Genomic DNA, 18,355 nt, shown 5'->3' with positions numbered 1-18,355 from the left:
GAATACAGATAGTGTTCAACTGCGACTTGAGATGCATGTTTTCAGTGAGTTCTCCACGACTGTGACGTCACAAGCCGCGGTTAACAGGTGCGCTAGACCGTAGGAAAGCCAGCAGGCGATTTGAAACAGTCTCAAAATTACTAAATTACTGTAATCCTAACTAAACGGTCAGATCTCGACAATTAGGTACGACAAAATCAACGTTATCTTCAATTATCACAGTTTGTGAAGGCTGCCCAATAACCTGTGAAGGTTTTTTTCAATAGTTGCTATCATCTCCCCCTAGACAATATTTATCTTAGAACATTTGTGTGAGCTACCGTACCGTATCTTTCATTTTTTTCAAAATATACATCATACATTTTCTCTGAGATAAATGAATCAACATATTTGAAACTTGTGACATTTTATGAACAGTTTATTATGAAACTATCAGTAGGAAATATGTGATAAAGTTTGAATATCAGTGACAAGAGTTGATAGTGTTTGTAATTTTTCTGTGAATTTTACATGCCTGTTCAAAAATTTTTCTACGCCTTTGGATATGACCAAGGATAGATTACAGGATTTGCAAGCGGTGAGTAAATATTTATATTATCTAAACATTTTTTATTTTACTTGGTTCAAGTTCACTGATGATAATTTGGGGAAATGCTGATATGAAATGCTTTGTAGAAAAGTGTTAATAATTAATGTTGAAAAAGAAGTATTGATTGAATAAATTATTATTTTTAGAATCATTGATGCTCAATATGCCAATTAAGAACTACTGTACTTACTAGTATTTAAACGATTTCATTCTTGCTTTCGTGCAACATCTTTCTAATAGAGTTTTTTCTATTTACCATACAAGATAGACCATATTAAAATCTACCGTATTTAATTACGTTTTCGAGCCTTATTTTGAGCAACATTTTCAACGAGCAAAGCTCGATTTTTCGAGCAACGTTTTCAAGTTTTTGAGCAACATTTAACATTTCGATTTAAGAGAAGTATTAGATCAATAGTTTCGTTCTATCTGAAACTAAACATTATTAGTGAGGTGAACAGCTGAACAGACGAAGATGGTGTCAGATATTGTTCCAACATTAAAAAAAAACAATAGGCATAGCAGAGGAAATACGGTTTCTGTCATCCTACTCAACTTGTATTTTGATACTTTTTTACTACCTAGCATAAAAATTTTAAATATTTTTTGAGGAATATAAATACCGGTACCGTATGCTTCATCAAAACTAAAATATGGATAGAATGAATATTCTCAAATTTATTCCTAAGTTTATTCGTAACAAAAATATAGTTTCGTGTTCTAAATATTTAGGAGTTTAGGAGAATACTTAGAAGAAGTTCCATAACTCAAAAATATTTTGGAATTCTTGTTCAAAGTAATCATAATATCTTTATCAATTACTGTCCTGGAATTCATTCTACTTATTCTTGTGATTTATGATAAACCTTGGAAATGGAAAGTCAGAAATTCTCGCCAAAACATCACAAGCAGGTAGCAAGCAAGGTTGCAGAGTTGAGCATTGGAAAATTACAGTAATAATTGATAATTGTCCTCAAAACAAGAATCAATTTAATGTTCGACCATCACTACTTAATATTGATCAATCATCATGATATTGTCTGTGGGTAATTCAGATAGCAATCTTAATAATATCACAGTTAGTTATGCAATAGAATAATGCAATAATGATTGTTTGCGGTATGTGTCTTCTCTATAATAGGAAGAAATTTCTATCACAGAGTGGATTGTGACCAAAAGGTCTTGCTCAGATCATATAATTTGTTTTTCAAATAATTTCAAAATCATTCTCATTTCAAATGATTTAGTTATTGACTTATCTTATTTGTGGTTGATATTGAATATGATTCAAATTATGCTCCTCTATGTTATTTTCCATCACAAACTGCTTACTATTAAATCACTTATTTGTTATTAAATAGAACGACTGTTATCAAATAGTCGTTCTATTTAATAACAAATAAGTGATCAAATAATCCACTACACAAATGGGTAATCTGATAATATCGAGACACCTTAACAGGGATTTCTTTACTATCAACAGACAATATTTACAGACAATACTGTCCTAGAACTTATTTTACTCAATTCTGTATTTTATGATAACTTATGGAATAATAATCTTGTGATTGTGGTTTTTTACTTTCCTTGCCCTATTACCATAGGTAAGGAAAGTAGGTATTGCTTTCCAAAAAAAATTAAGGTACCCCAATTTCAAGTTTTCTATACGTTTCAAGGTCCCCTGAGTCCAAAAACATGATTTTTGGGTATTGGTCTGTGTGTGTGTATATGTGTGTGTGTGTGTGTGTGGTGTGTGTGTGTGTGTGTGTGTGTGTGTGTGTGTGTGTGTGTGTGTGTATATGTGTGTGTGTATGTCTGTGAACACGATAACTCCATTCCTAATTGACCGATTGACTTGAAATTTTAAACTTAAGGTCCTTATACCATGAGGACCCGACAGAAAGAAATTCAATAAAATTCAATTCAAGATGGCAGAAAAAATGGCGGATAATTACTAAAAAACCATGTTTTTCACGTTTTTCTCGAAAATGGCTCTAACGATTTTTTTCAAATTCATACCCTGTATAGTTATTATTAACTAGCTCTATTAACTGGAATGAGTCTCCTTTCTGAGAAACTAATGGGGGGTCCACCCCATCCTTGAGAAATGGACTTTGTAGCCTCCATCTCGTTCATGAGGTAGGTAGGTAGAGCAGTTCATAAAAAGAACACATAGTCGAGATATTTCATCTGTAGAACAGCTGTTTTGACGACTTTTAAAAAATATCGAATTTCACAATTTACACAAAGTAAAAAGTACTCTGAAAACAACTATACACATATACAGAAGTCTGATCGTAGTTTCAAATATGTTGCCGCCAATCGTCATTATGTTATTCCCCTAAATCATTCTCGTTTAAGAATGAGGCTTATAGTTCAATGAGCAAGGAAAGTTGTGTGAGTGTACCACACCAGATTTTTGAATCTTCTGCTCATCTGCTACCTGCATTTTATATTTTCAACATCTTGTCAACATTTAAAATAAATATTTGCGTCTAATTATTTTTAGAATTATTGAAGTTTTCTCAATAAATGTTATGATCAAATTTCGTCTACCAGGCTACTCGTAGTGTGCATAACATTGCAGATTAAATATAATTAATATTGTGTCTTACAACTAAAACAATTGGCTAAAGTAAAAAAATCTTGTGAAGAATTTAATTTGTTAATTCTGTCATTGAATTTCGTTGCTTTGAGAAAAGAGTAGAAAAAAATTCAATACCTATAGTGAGGTCCATGTTATAATGACAGTGGATAAAGATAGAAGAATAGCGATGCCGATTCTCTGCATTAATTAATCATATTTCTACACTGTCAAAAACATAATTGGCACTGTTTTGGACGTAGAAAAGGATAGTATCACCGGCTTTGTCGAATGATAGACAAGGATAGCAAAACCAAGGTTGATCAAATACTGTTATTATAACGTGGACCTAACTATAGTATAATAATAAATAATATTGATGAAGCAGAAAACTGTGGTGAAACTTCATCAGGCTTACCTCTTGTAAAAGTATTAAATAATAATCTACCAAAATGCAATATTGTTAACAGCATTCAGTTCTGATTAATGAATAAACTATACGGTACAATGGAATGTGTGATTAAGTATGGAGAATACTCTGTAATGTAGCCGATTATTCGACATGCATTTTCACAATCCGAGAGTACCCATTGTTTAAAAATTAAAAGTGTCGACGACTGTGAAAATACATGTCAAATAATCGACTAGGTACATTACAACACTAATGACAATAAATACAAATAATTGACTACCTCATAATTCTAATGCTGGTTTGCACCAGAAGGACCAATTAGTATCTTGAATCAAGTGATCATTATCACTCAGAATAACGTACTAATCCTGGATTGAAGTTTCTCTCGCAATCTAGGAAAGAGAAGCGACCCGATCACCTAACTTGAAGTAACTACTATTCCTATAAACGTTCAGCAATATAAAAAGTTATTCACTTTCTCAAAACTGGACCAAGTTTCACCAAAATGTTATTGCACTATTGGACTATTACAAAAACCGGACATCGGCAGTAGGCCTAACATTCGTTATCCAATCTTATCTAATTGATCAACTTCATGACATCCTCAAAATTGTAAAAAATTAGGATGTAGACAACTTGCAAAAACGAACGCAAGTGAAAGCTGGAAGTACAGTACATACGAAAATAGACTTAAAAGGCTATACAATTAAGCGAACAATTGAACTAGAAATGTAGGTACCGGTACTATGATTGTACTAGATAAAGAGGTATACTGTACACACTGTATACTAGCTATAGGTAGGTGTCAACTTGGACATTTTAAACACCTCTTTGTTCGGAAGGGAACCAAACACAAATTTGCCAGTGATTCACTTATAACTGTCAGCATTGTTTGAATGTGAAGCTTTCGTGTTATTCTTACAAGAAAAGCTGACAGTGAACCAAGGCCTTCTTCACCTGTGTGACTTGTCGAATCTACAAAAAGCGCCCGAATTAGCATTTTTATCTACAAGTCGCACCGCCGTCACTTATTAGTACAGGAAACCAGATTAGTATTCAGAACATGCGCAAACAGCTCTTGTTCATTGTCATCGAATCGATGACAAAGGAAATTAGACAGAAAAAGGAAGCGAGCAGCAGTAGGAAGACATGGAAAATTGTGTTGGTTGGAAAAAGAGGAAGAGAGAACGGTGGAAGAGAAGGAAGAAGATATGGAATATAGTGTTGGTTGAAAAAAGAGGAAGAGAGAACGGTGGAAGAGAAGGAAGAATACATGGAAAATAACGTAGGAAAATGGTGTTTTTTTTGTCTTGAAGTGTAGTTGTCATCTAAACTAGAACTCGGTCACCTTCAATCTGCCGGTCGAGATCTTGGGATGACGAGTCTGAATTTTGATTGTGTACGGAGAACTGATTGGAGATGGAAGAAAACCTAATGAAGATTAGAAAATTGAGAGAAAGGATTAGAATAGAGAGAAGAGGTGATGATAGTATGAATGTTTTTAAAAAGGGTAAGAATAGAGCGAGAAAAGGAAATGAAGAAGGTAAAGAAGAAGAAGAAGAAGAAGAAGAAGAAGAAGAAGAAGAAGAAGAAGAAGAAGAAGAAGAAGAAGAAGAAGAAGAAGAAGGAGAAAAGGAAAAAGAAGTACGAGAACAAGAAACTCTCGTAGAAGAAGAAAAAGGAATAGAGTACGGTAGGTGTCAGAAAGAGGAAAAAGGGAAAAATAGAGAAAAGGAAGATTGATATGAAGATTTAGAAAAGGAATAAGAATTAATCAAGGTAGAAAAAGTAATAGATGAGGAATAGTATCAGTAGAAGAAAAAGTAAAGTAAAAAAGGAAAGTATTTTTGCGAGAGGAATAGCACAAGGTTACCTTATTTTTCCTTTCCCTATCATTTTGATAATGTACTTATTGTATAAATTAATAATGAATAAAGTAACAAGATGAAGTGGAGACATAATGGAGAGAGAAAAAAGCAGATTGAATATAGAAGAGGAAGAGTAAAATAAGGATGGTGGAAATTGTATGAGCAATAAGTGATGAACAGGAGAAGGAGTAGGGAGGAGGTAGTTGAGGAAGAATAGTAGGAGAATGAGGAGATGCATTCTAATTAAAAGTGTAAGAGAGTTACACTCGTTTTACATAGGTGTGCGAGAAGAAGTATAAAGGGGAAATTGGGTAACAGTATTGTAAAGTGACGTATTATTATTAGCGTATGGCTTTCAATGGTAGGAGACCCAAGGGTAGTTCCACTTCGCCGTATATAGTCAAAAGTTCCCTAATGGGAAACCGGACACTAAGGTTATAGTGAGCACAATACTTTAAATTTACACTTTTCAATTCAAAATAAAGTTCTTTTATGTTAAAAGTGACGTAGATGATAATATAGCAGAAGAAGAAAATAGAATCTAAGGTTAGAAAACGTTCGAAGAGAAGAAAGAAATAATGGAAAGAAGAAAAACGAAAACGAAAGAAGAGTTGAGATGGAACTAGGAATGGGAATTGTAACGAAGGAGAGGGAATGAACGAGGAACATAGGAATAGAAGAAACTGGATAAAAGAAGAAGAGGTGTGAAAAATCAAGGGAAAGGAATTACTTACGAATAAATAGGAAGAAGAGTACCGAAGATGTTTGAAGAGGACGAATGTTGGTGGAGGAGCCTAAGAGAAAAAAAAAGAGAGATTCGAAGAAATTCGAAAATAGAAACGACCAGAGGTAAAATGACCAAGAAATCTCTATCTATCTACAAGATGAAGATGATTAACTGTTCGCGGTAACCTTCCATTATTATTATGTTGTGTTGTTTTTTAGACTTATGTAGTTAATCTATTCAGATCAGGTGTGAACAACAAACTATTCACTCTTGACCGAGATGCTTGCATGTCGGCCTACTCTCTGTAGAATGCTGTTAGGAAACAATCTTCAAGGTTGTGCGTAACGATAATTTACCTAGAGAAATCTATAAATTCTGAAACAAATAGCGGAAAATGTAAAGATTTCACTTGAAATATCTCACTAAAATATTCACATATAATATAATTATATGATAATAGAAAGCTTCATTCAGGATTTAATAGTATTCTTGAAAATAGAAAGCTTTCCATCTATTGATTGAAATATTAATATAGTCTACAAATTATAAAACCGGTTCAAATTGGAATAGATCTAGTCTAGAGTCAAACCATTGTAATTGAGAAATCAATTACTTTGAAAAAATTGATTAATAGGAATTGCATTTTAAAATTCAAATATGCGAGGATGCCTTCTTTATGGCGGTGGGGCGGTACTAGAGTTTGAGATACTTAGGTCGGGTGCGTAATTGGTGTGGAGGGTGGAAGATGCTCACCATGGATTAGTGGTTCAACTCTCGTGAAATGAATTAGAAGCCTTCAGTACAAGGGAGGATGGAGATAGCAATGGACCAGTTTTCATTGTAATACGGAGGTGATATAGTGATAATTATCCAAAAACATATAGAATTGATAAACGATACAATTTGACGTTTCTACTGTTTTGTATTTGTGATGTTTGCTAGACATTGACGATTGTAATGCACATGCAATAGAGAATTTTTAAATCATAAATTACTTTTGAGAAATGATAAGAGGATGTTATTTGGAATTTGAGGAAAAATACTAGTTAAACGGATGGTTCCATGATAGATAATCAATTTTATTTTTTTCCAGAAAAATGAACATTAGTAATGGGTGACAAAATCGAATGAATAACTATAACCAGAGACAAGAATAATATATATATCCTTACTTATCCTTCATCTATGCTATAACTTAGTAAGATTTACTTCAAACTTCGGAGCATTGTTCTAATGGAAAGCATTGATGCTATTCATTAGAAATGCTTATGGTTTAAAGTAAATCTCATCATAAAAAGTGCTTGAAAAGCAAAGCATGATTACTCTGTTTACCCTCATTCAATAAACACTTAACTACTGATAACAAGACTTGATTGCTAAATGGAAAGTATTGTCGAAATCGGTTAAATAATTTAAAACTAGGCTGGTTATCTCATAATGAGGCCAATGAAGACTAAGATATTTCCCGGTTGTATAAGTGTTACCATTACACAGTAAAATCGATTGGTGTTACCATTACCATTAGGTACCATTGTTTCTATTTCAACTCCAATGAAAATTATGCAGGTGGCATTTACAATTAGCAACTTTCAACTTTCGATTGCAATTGGAATGCATGACGCGGAGTCTCCATCAAGCAGCTCAAACTAACTTACACTTTACAATGATTAGGATGATTCCTTTTTAAAAAGTGTTTGCAGATTGCTGATTCTTACGAACACCGATAACTGAAACACTTATAAGAACCCACCTGACACAAAATTAATTAACTTCCCTACGTAATCAGTACGGTATCCTTTCTATTATTTCTGAAATACGGTACTGTAGACTGTAGATAAAATAAAATAATCAATTGAAAAATGACAAATTTTTCTGCAATAATCCAACTAATATTTTTCTTAAAGGGAAATTTAAAACTCTTGAGACGATCTAGGAACAAGATGTAATTAAAGATACCGGTAAACCGGAGTGACTTTGTCCCAATTTTGGGTACCTAGTTGTGATCTTTAACGGCTTGCAATTAATACTTGAGTTGCAACAAATCTCTTGCAATATTTTTTTATTGTATTCTGCAATGTTTAAAGAGTATTTTTCATTATAAAAAGCTCATATTTTTCTCCACTTAGCAAAGATATATTTTTTTTAAATTAAGAGACAATGTCAACCAGGGGTTGGGGTGACTTTGTCTCACTTTGAAAAATAAATGAAAAAAGTTCATTTTCAAGAGTTAGACAAAGTCAAACCAACTATAAACCTTCAAAATAATAATGACTCCAGCTACAGAATCAGCTGAAAATGAATATTAAATCGTATTAATCTAATCAAATGAATATTTAGTTTTATTGGATGAAATATATTACATTTATCATATTTTGAATTGTATTTGCATCATATCCTGCATAATATCACAGTTTTTATACTGGGACAAAATCACCCCAAGTTTAACCTAAAAGTGACCTCGTCGTTGTATTCAACTAATAACAGAACCCTAACCAGTTCAACTATGGATATTATAGATATACCAATTGAAATATAATACAAAGGCCAAAATAATATGTACTAACCGATTTCATAAGTATTTTAGAAATAAGTTTTCTAATAGGAAGTTTTCCGACAACGAAATCACAAGATGAAGCAAGCAGTTTGGTTTTATGTCGATAATTCAACTAATATATTGAGACTCGACAAGATACCTTATCGATTGTAGAACCTCGATAATGATCAGGGCTACGGCTATCAATGTTGAACATCGATTTCGGATAACAGAGATCGAAGATAAACTGATTTGAATATTTTTCCGCGAGGTGGGAAAAAGTTACCCCGGGGTAGACAAATCACCCCGGTCGACTTTTTGTTTTTATCAACATTTTGGTAAAAGGTCTACTTTTTTGTTTACCAAAAACAATGTAGGAACCGAAGACATTTAAACCGATGTAGGGCTAATAGGTACTTGAATATCAATCACATTGCCCAATTCATTATAAAGAAGGACAACCGATTATAAAATTAAGAATAGTTTTCATGAAGTGATGTACCATAGTCATACTGTACAGTCTACAGATTTCTATTCCGCGCGCCAACTCATGTAAAATGTAATGGTGTTAACTTCTCAATTCATTTCCCGTCTATATAGCGAAATGTCAGTGGCATTTCCACATCCACCCAGAGGCAGGCAGGCAGCACTGCACCCACCTTCTATAGCGTCGTCATGTTTCCGCTCCAATTTACAGTTCAAACTTCAAAGTGAGTCACACTAATTATGACTAAGTAAGTGTAAGTGTGTATGTGATCTCAGTCTCGTGCAGAGACAATTGAACGATGATTAGAAATTATTGTTTTGGCTGCAAGACAACGGGAATATTTGCTTCAAGTTGCGTTACCTGAATCAGTCGAGCCAGTATTTTACACACCAGTAGTAGCCTTTAGAACTGATTTTTCATGTTTCAATAGATAAGCAAATTTCAATTCCAGTATTAATAGGCTTAATTGATTGTAAAGAATATAGTATTTAGATTCTGGTCATTTGCAAAAAAAAGGACAAGTGTACAAGTGTAAGAACGGTACTGGAAGAGTTTCCAGTACAATTGAAAATATGCAAATATCTTCTTTTCCTAGATCAAATATCAATTTGTATCTCCATTTTTGAATAAATTGCAAACCACATTACAAATCTTATGAATACCATGAACAGCCTTGGAGACATATCTTCCTTTCACCAGATAATTGTTTAAGCTTGAAAGATGTACAGAATAATCTCTTCCTTTTTCATTTCTCTTCTGCTCTTCTCTTATTTTTCGCTTATTACTCACGTACATCTATACCTGATTATTCATTTATTTATTATATGTATTTCTATTATTTATCATCGACTTTGTTAGGTGATTTGCTTTTTTGGCTCACTCTTCTCTTCTATTGACTATTTTTTATTCGACTGTTACAGTATTATTTTTCTTGATTTTCAATCGTCATCTTAGTTCTTACAAATTCTTCAATCTTTATTCTCTTATAACTCATGTTTTCATGAACATAACATAATGTTCACATGTCCTTATTTTTTTGTGCCTCGTTTATTTATATTTGTTTAAAATCTTTCACAAATATCTGCGATTTTCATTACTTCTCATCGTTCTTTCTAGCTTTTATAAGGGAATAAGACTATGGAGAGACCAATAAAATTGAACGGTTCAGAGACTCATCCATCCTCTCTCTGATCATCCTAGATCACACAAAAAATCAACAAATAAAACAACCACGAACAACTTTAAATGAGAATCAAATAAGATTTGTTCAATTACTCATTCAAGGTTTGTTGTGACTCCGAATGTTTACATCTATGGGAATGTTGAAATCGGTGCTAGACTTTCGTTAAGTTTCCGTTGTTCCCCTATTTGGAATCCGGACCGGTTTCTGAATCTGATCCTTGATAGGAGGATTGAGTTTGCGGTTTTCAGTTTCCGGTATAAGGCAACCGTAGGTACTCAGCTTGATATCTATATTTTCTTCGCTGCATAATACATGCTCTAAATCTGCATCAAATACGGTTAAACCACAATCTAAAAATAAATGCAACGATTGATTTGAACTCTCGGTTTGAACTCTGAAAAAAATCTTGACTGATCGATGAGAAGTCAACCTTCTTGAGTGGCAGAGACCAGAGAGGACTTTTAAGACCGTGAAAGGACTTTACTAACACCGCCTAATTAAGGATACTTTTTTCCATAGTGTAAATTAGTCTGATTAGAGTGAATTTATTTTTAATGTTAGTTTTATACTTCTTAAAATCATTCTTTCATAATGACAATAGGTCTACTCTCTATTTTTGTAAAACCACTCTATATGTCTCCAGCTTGTAGTGCAAAAAATTGTTCAATGATTTTTATCATACCTAACAGAATTTATTCATTAATCCCATAAAGAAGATTACAAGGCTTACCCTTAGTGGTAAAAGATTTCACTTAATCTATTGTTTAATGTAAATGATTTCAATTCAGAAAGTTGTTCCATTGAACATCTTTGCAATTGAGATTTTCAGGAAAAAAATTTAGATCTTCATTCTTCTTCAAAATTCTTTATACTATGCTTCAAACTTCATAGAAACTTGCTTTTTATGTTGATCCAACAACTTTTTATAATTCTGTGAACAATTTTCAAAACTTGAAAAAATCTCGAATTGTTTTTAAGTTACAAGTAGCACAGCCTACCAATGACTTAGTTATGTTAGCAAAATAGAGTTGATTATTGTAAGGTAAAACAATCAATGAATCTGTTAGATTGGAAATCTCCCTCTAGCATGATAGAATCAAGTGAATTTCAGAACAAAAGCATCTGTGTCTAATAAAGGTACCGTACGGTACTTTTATCTTTGACGTCATTTTCTGATAAGAACCATAAGATGATGTTATTAGGCAACGAATGAATTAAATACCTTGAGATAAAATACAATAAAAAGTTCTTCATTGACTTTCTTGATTTCTTTCTTCCATTTATCTCTTGTATTCATTCGTTTATCAAAGTGAAATGTTCCAATAATTCATATAGGGTTATAAGTTGGAATATTTTTATGCACTGTATAATGGAACTATGAATGATATAATGATGAAGTAAAATTTTACATAATTGTAAATAACCAATTAGGCCTATAGAATATATTGACTAATTGAAAATTAGATAATATGAATTAAATCATAACATAAATATTAATAAGGCACCTTAAGTGACTATTAGCCTATTCGATTATATTCCATAGGCCTATTAATTGTAATGGCGAAGGCGGGTAGGTGTTCTGATTGGATAGTGAAACTAGAATCCTATTTAGAAATATAATATTTGAAATTTAACTGATAATTCTCAACCGCCTATAGAATTGATTAATCGGGCTGTAAATATTAGAAATTTCAGAGTCGAAAAGATTGATGCTTGGGAAATAATAAACGACCCGTAGAAAATTTGGAAGAATATTCCTAGTAAACTCATGAAACTATAATTCCAAGTAAAAAATAAAATTCCAATAAAGATAAAGAAGTTAAGGAAAAGCTGCAGCAAAATAGGAAGTGGTTACTATGACCTTAAAGGCTCTCCACACACTGATAAAGAGTTACTACTAGCCTATTACACAGTATCTATTTAAAGATGCAAATAATATTCCGACTACCGAGAACTGGTAAATTATGGATACTGGTTTTCGAATTTTCAGACAGGTTTAAAAAGAGCTATTCATGCGCCAGAGTTCCAAACTAGTTCACAACAGTGTATTATGTGCATTTTGTATTGCAAATGAATGCAAACCAATGAAGGAATGTACAGTACGGTATATGAGTTTGGTTCATAGGAAGTAATTTTCGCCTAACGGTTATTATCAATACGCGAAGGTCAGCGATTAATTATTGCCAAATTTCAAGAGTATCTGGATTGATGACATAATTGAAAAACGAATGCATTGTAAGCTACATTTTTTTTGTTAAAGAAGATGTTTATTCTTTTGCACACTAGTATTGCAATTATTGATAATTAATATCACAGAATACAATATGCTGTATTCTGTGTTGATATCCAATGTGATTAACTTCATTGACTGTAAATGAATACAGCCTAAGTTTTAGTTTCAAACTGCTTCTATATATTCAGATATATAAATAGTTGAACAACTTGATTTTCAGTGTTTCGGATTGTAATAATTTATCAACTCCGCCATCTTACTTCCGTCTCTTTGTTATTGTACTTACAATAGAAACCAGAAACAAGAGAATCACTAATATTATTCTTCTTACTATCCAAATATTTATACTCACCCATATATTCAATATTTGTGTCAGTTCACATTCTTCAATACAATTGTCTCTCATTGTGAATTTCGTCTTCACATTTCTCTTACAAATTACGTTCCAGTATGAATTGAAATGTATTTAGCCTAAAAGCAATGATAGGTTGTGCATATTGTATATCGTAAATCTTATATACAGATTTTAATTTGAAGCTTCATATTGTTCTCAGTACTTTGACTTTATGATGGAATGAAGCATGCTCAAATTAAAAATGTAGGCGAGCGAAGCGAGCCCGCTGATCACATTTTTGGACGATTCAGTCGGGGGTCCAGGGGGCGGAGCCCCCTGGCTAGACGGATATGGCGAGCGAAGCGAGCCTGACGGCTAGTAGAATATATTAATGAATTGAAAAATAAATAATATCAATTTGATCATAAATTAATACGGCACCGTATGTGACTTTTATTATTTCATGATATGGCGGTAGCGGGTTCTGATTGTTTAGTGAAACTAGATCAAAATCCTAATTGGAAATATAATATTAGAGGTGTAACTGATAATAATTATTCTCAACCGCCTATAGAATTGATTAATCGAGCTGTAAATAGTAGACATTTCAGAGTCGAAAAGATTGATGCTTGGGAAATAATAAACGACCCGTAGAAAATTTGGAAGAATATTCCTAGTAAACTCATGAAACTATAATTCCAAGTAAAAAATAAAATTCCAATAAAGATAAAGAAGTTAAGGAAAAGTTGCAGCAAAATAGGAAGTGGTTACTATGACCTTAAAGGCTCTCCACACACTGATAAAGAGTTACTACTAGCCTATTACACAGTATCTATTTAAAGATGCAAATAATATTCCGACTACCGAGAACTGGTAAATTATGGATACTGGTTTTCGAATTTTCAGACAGGTTTAAAAAGAGCTATTCATGCGCCAGAGTTCCAAACTAGTTCACAACAGTGTATTATGTGCATTTTGTATTGCAAATGAATGCAAACCAATGAAGGAATGTACAGTACGGTATATGAGTTTGGTTCATAGGAAGTAATTTTCGCCTAACGGTTATTATCAATACGCGAAGGTCAGCGATTAATTATTGCCAAATTTCAAGAGTATCTGGATTGATGACATAATTGAAAAACGAATGCATTGTAAGCTACATTTTTTTTGTTAAAGAAGATGTTTATTCTTTTGCACACTAGTATTGCAATTATTGATAATTAATATCACAGAATACAATATGCTGTATTCTGTGTTGATATCCAATGTGATTAACTTCATTGACTGTAAATGAATACAGCCTAAGTTTTAGTTTCAAACTGCTTCTATATATTCAGATATATAAATAGTTGAACAACTTGATTTTCAGTGTTTCGGATTGTAATAATTTATCAACTCCGCCATCTTACTTCCGTCTCTTTGTTATTGTACTTACAATAGAAACCAGAAACAAGAGAATCACTAATATTATTCTTCTTACTATCCAAATATTTATACTCACCCATATATTCAATATTTGTGTCAGTTCACATTCTTCAATACAATTGTCTCTCATTGTGAATTTCGTCTTCACATTTCTCTTACAAATTACGTTCCAGTATGAATTGAAATGTATTTAGCCTAAAAGCAATGATAGGTTGTGCATATTGTATATCGTAAATCTTATATACAGATTTTAATTTGAAGCTTCATATTGTTCTAAGTTCTATTACTCTTATCAGACAAATAAGTTTTATTTTTAAAATAAGTAAATAGGTAGGCTACATTGTGTTGATTTTCAAATGGTTCCCTATGGGGGCGCTACGTCATTGAAAATTCATGGAGAAAAAAAGTCATCAGTATTAAGGGAAGACTTTCTCTTGGGAGGGTGTCTTACTTGCGGGGGTGGGGGCTGATGTTACCATAGAGAAAATATAGTATAAAGAAGATATCCCATTGTATAGAGCGTTTATGCTCCTAATTTTACTGTTAACTCAAGCCGATAGGCAATAGTCCTAGTAGCCTAGTTGTTTTTCGTGAAGCTATATGACGCTGGAAGTCTCTCATAATATGCCGTTCTTACACTTTCATCCGGCCAAAACAATAATAATAGACAGGAATCGACAGTAATCGGCTTGAGTAAACAAAAATCGTATTAAAATTTGGAACATAAACGACCTATACCATGGAATATCTTCGATAATTTTCGAAACCGCAGTTCTGTTTGAAGTAGTGAGGAGGTAAACATACATCAAAAGTCCCCACCCCTACCCACTGTGCTAAAGGGGTGAGGGTGGTTTAAAAGATGAATTTTTCAATGTCTTGCCTACACGTTTATATCTTGAAAAATACGTTCAACCGTCATGACTAAATATTCAAAAATGAGACTTGATGTTTGCTTACACGTTTACATCTTGAGAAAAATGCGTTCAACCGACATGACTAACTATTCAAAAATGAAGCTTGTTAAATTTACAAGTGTAAATACAATTTTTGTTTAGTATGTAGTTTTGTGATTTTCCCAACAACTTTTGAAATATAAGCTCTTGAAAATGTGAAATTGTTGAAATAACAGCTTTTCATCAAATTTTTTTACTTTTTCAGAGCGTATAACTCACCAACAATGCATAGTGAAAATGAATGCTTATTCATAAAGACGTGTTCTTGCTCATTCAATGACTTGCTCATTAAATACTTATTCAATGATTATTATTCTTGAAGACTTATCTGTAAAGCATTATTGCTTTATCCTCAATTTGTTGTATTATTAAATATTTTTCTTTCATTGTTATAACAGATTCAATGTAGTGGGTGGAATTTTCTATTCTGTAACAATTGATCATTGACAATAAAATTTGAGGGGAATGTCTGGTACAAAATTTTTGACTTTGAAGGTCAATTAAGACTAGTTGGGAGGTAAACATTGCAAAATGCGCATCTCTAGCCCGTCTGTTAAAAATGTAGAACTGCTAAGTTGACACTTGTTGCAGAGTTGAAAATTTAATCCTCCACCCACATTGAATCTGCTATAACAATGAAAGAAAAACAAGGAAATAATACATCAAATTGGAGAGAAATCAATGTTCTAAAAATCTATGATAAACATTCATTTTTACGATGCATTGTTGAAGATTTGTTCTTCAAAGAGAAAAAAATTGTAAAAGCAAAAGCTGCTATTTTAATAATTCCAAGAGCGCATATCTCGAAAACTGTTGGGAAAATCACAAAACTACATACTAAACAAAAATTGTATTTACACTTGTAAATTTAACAAGCTTCATTTTTGAATAGTTAGTCATGTCAGTTGAACGCATTTTTCTCAAGATGTGAACGTGTAAGCAAAAAGCAAAACATTGAAAAATTCAACTTTTGAACTACCCTCATCCCTTCACAAGGGGTAGGGATGGGGACTATGTGTGTAGCAAAACAGTATCCAGGGAGTGTGGAAGTGCAACGAAGTTCCGTATGAGTGGTTTGGGGGGGGGGGGGTGAACGAGTCTAGTAATAGGGGCGCAAAGGGATACTAGCATTGGGGCGCAGTCAGACTAGTTACGCCACACTGATTGGAGGAAAAATATATTGTCTTTATACTTCTGGAGGAACTTCTGTTTCTTGTCCCTTTCTCCGTTGAATAAATCCACAAATCCACCCATCATATAACAAATTTTAAGACCCCTGAAAAAAACATTAAGTAAATATTTTGATACAAAATTTCACCCTAATAAGTGTCTTGGAATGCTTGAGAATATCATACACAGAAGATTTATGAAAGAAGAGCCTCTCTAACCTTTTTAAATGCTCTTCTTTGTAGGTGACATTGATTAACCACTGCGAAGAAATCACGTACTAAATACCGGATGTCTGGACGTGAAGAAATTTCCTCTGATAAATTCACTTTCACTTTTGAATCAATAAATTTTGATATTCTTCATATTCAAGTTTCATCAGCTATTCCATGTAAGGGATTTTGGAGCTTCCTTGATACATGTGGTTATTTCATAGATATTTTAGTAGTTGAGGAAATTAAAAAAAAAGTAGGAAAGAGTTAGGAGATGATGTGATGGGAAAGTTTGATGAATGAAAGACCTGAAAAGAATTCTAATGGATTGAAAAATATAGAATATATCCATATAAAAGCTAAAAAAATTGTTTGGAAGTACAGTATGCTACCTACCGCACCGGTAATGAAGAAACTGAAAACAATAGAAATGTTGAAGTAATGCATACAAATGTTGGGAAGGCCGGACAAAATTAAATAAATAAATGTGTTCGAAGAATCTTATAATAATTAATCTAATATTTCAATGATTTTCTCAATAAATAATAGAAATAATGGACTAGCTAATAATTTCATAACTTTCAAACTTATATTGTAACTGCAGTAATGAACTAACAGTACAGTACTTTGAAATTATTGATACTAGTAGTTCTGTGAACAGTAGACCTCACGCAGTATTCTCATTCACAACAACTTGATTTAAACTATAGAACTTATGGAAATACAGCAATAGACTGGCTTCTCCACACATCTGTGTAATCACTTGTTAGCTGATTTATGATGAATAATTCTATAGTCTGATTTTTACTCTAATATTGGCGTATGAAGGAGGCTCCTTTTTCCTTTTATATTATCCTTGTAATTCAAAATTTCCAAAAACCTTGCATATACGTCGACGCGCAATTAAAAAAGGAACATACCTGTCAAATTTCATGAAAATCTATTACCGCGTTTCACCGTAAATGCGCAACATATAAACATTTAAACATTCAATCATTTAAACATTTAAGAGAAATGCCAAACCATTGACTTGAATCTGAGACCTCACTTCGCTCGGTCAACTATAAACTCTTGATACTATATAAAATGAGGGTTGATTATATAAGGGAATAGTGATTCCATATCGTTTATCTCAATTCACAAACCAATACCCACCTATACCATAAAAACTGTGAAAATTTGATATTTGATAGGTGCCAAAAAATGAGCCTTGATTATTGAAGGTAATAGTTACTACATGGTTTTTGCCTCAATTTACAAAGTATACACTTCACAGTACATATAATAAAAAGTTTAAAAAATTCTAAATTGTGATCTTAGTCTACTTTTCAGTTAAAAACTGTTTGTATTTTTTGTTTTCCATAGGGTTATTTATGATTTTTCATACTATCTTCTTCAATTCTGTTTTATTCTGTGTAGGTACTAAGGAAAAATCGAGCTGAAGATGAAAGTTGTGATTGGGGAAGATATGGAGCCATCAATCAAGCCATTGACATCGAGCTGGATGAGGATGCTGGCTACATGGACAACTTCTTTAGAGAGGTAAACGTCATCCTATCATCAATTAACAAACACATTTGATAAGATCATCAATTATAAGTTCATACATTGAATACTTTCCAATGTAGACTACACACTACATGGTATG

At 32.7% G+C, this 18,355-nt stretch overlaps 1 protein-coding gene across 1 annotated transcript in view; it reads left to right on the top strand.

Moving 5' to 3' along the window:
* Nucleotides 1-18,355, top strand: part of LOC111050275 (syntaxin-1A) — a 31,368-nt gene continuing 13,013 nt past the window's right edge. The window contains exons 1-2 of the mRNA XM_022336574.2: nt 1-577; nt 18,127-18,249. Of these exons, the coding sequence (XP_022192266.2) occupies nt 545-577; nt 18,127-18,249 (156 nt within the window). The 5' untranslated portion in view covers nt 1-544. The remainder of the gene's footprint in view (nt 578-18,126; nt 18,250-18,355) is intronic.

The sequence above is a fragment of the Nilaparvata lugens genome, chromosome 10, assembly GCF_014356525.2.
Source record: "Nilaparvata lugens isolate BPH chromosome 10, ASM1435652v1, whole genome shotgun sequence".
NCBI lineage: Eukaryota > Metazoa > Arthropoda > Insecta > Hemiptera > Delphacidae > Nilaparvata > Nilaparvata lugens.
The sequence above is the reverse complement of the archived record's forward strand: the minus strand, read 5'-3'. Positions and strand labels throughout refer to the sequence as shown.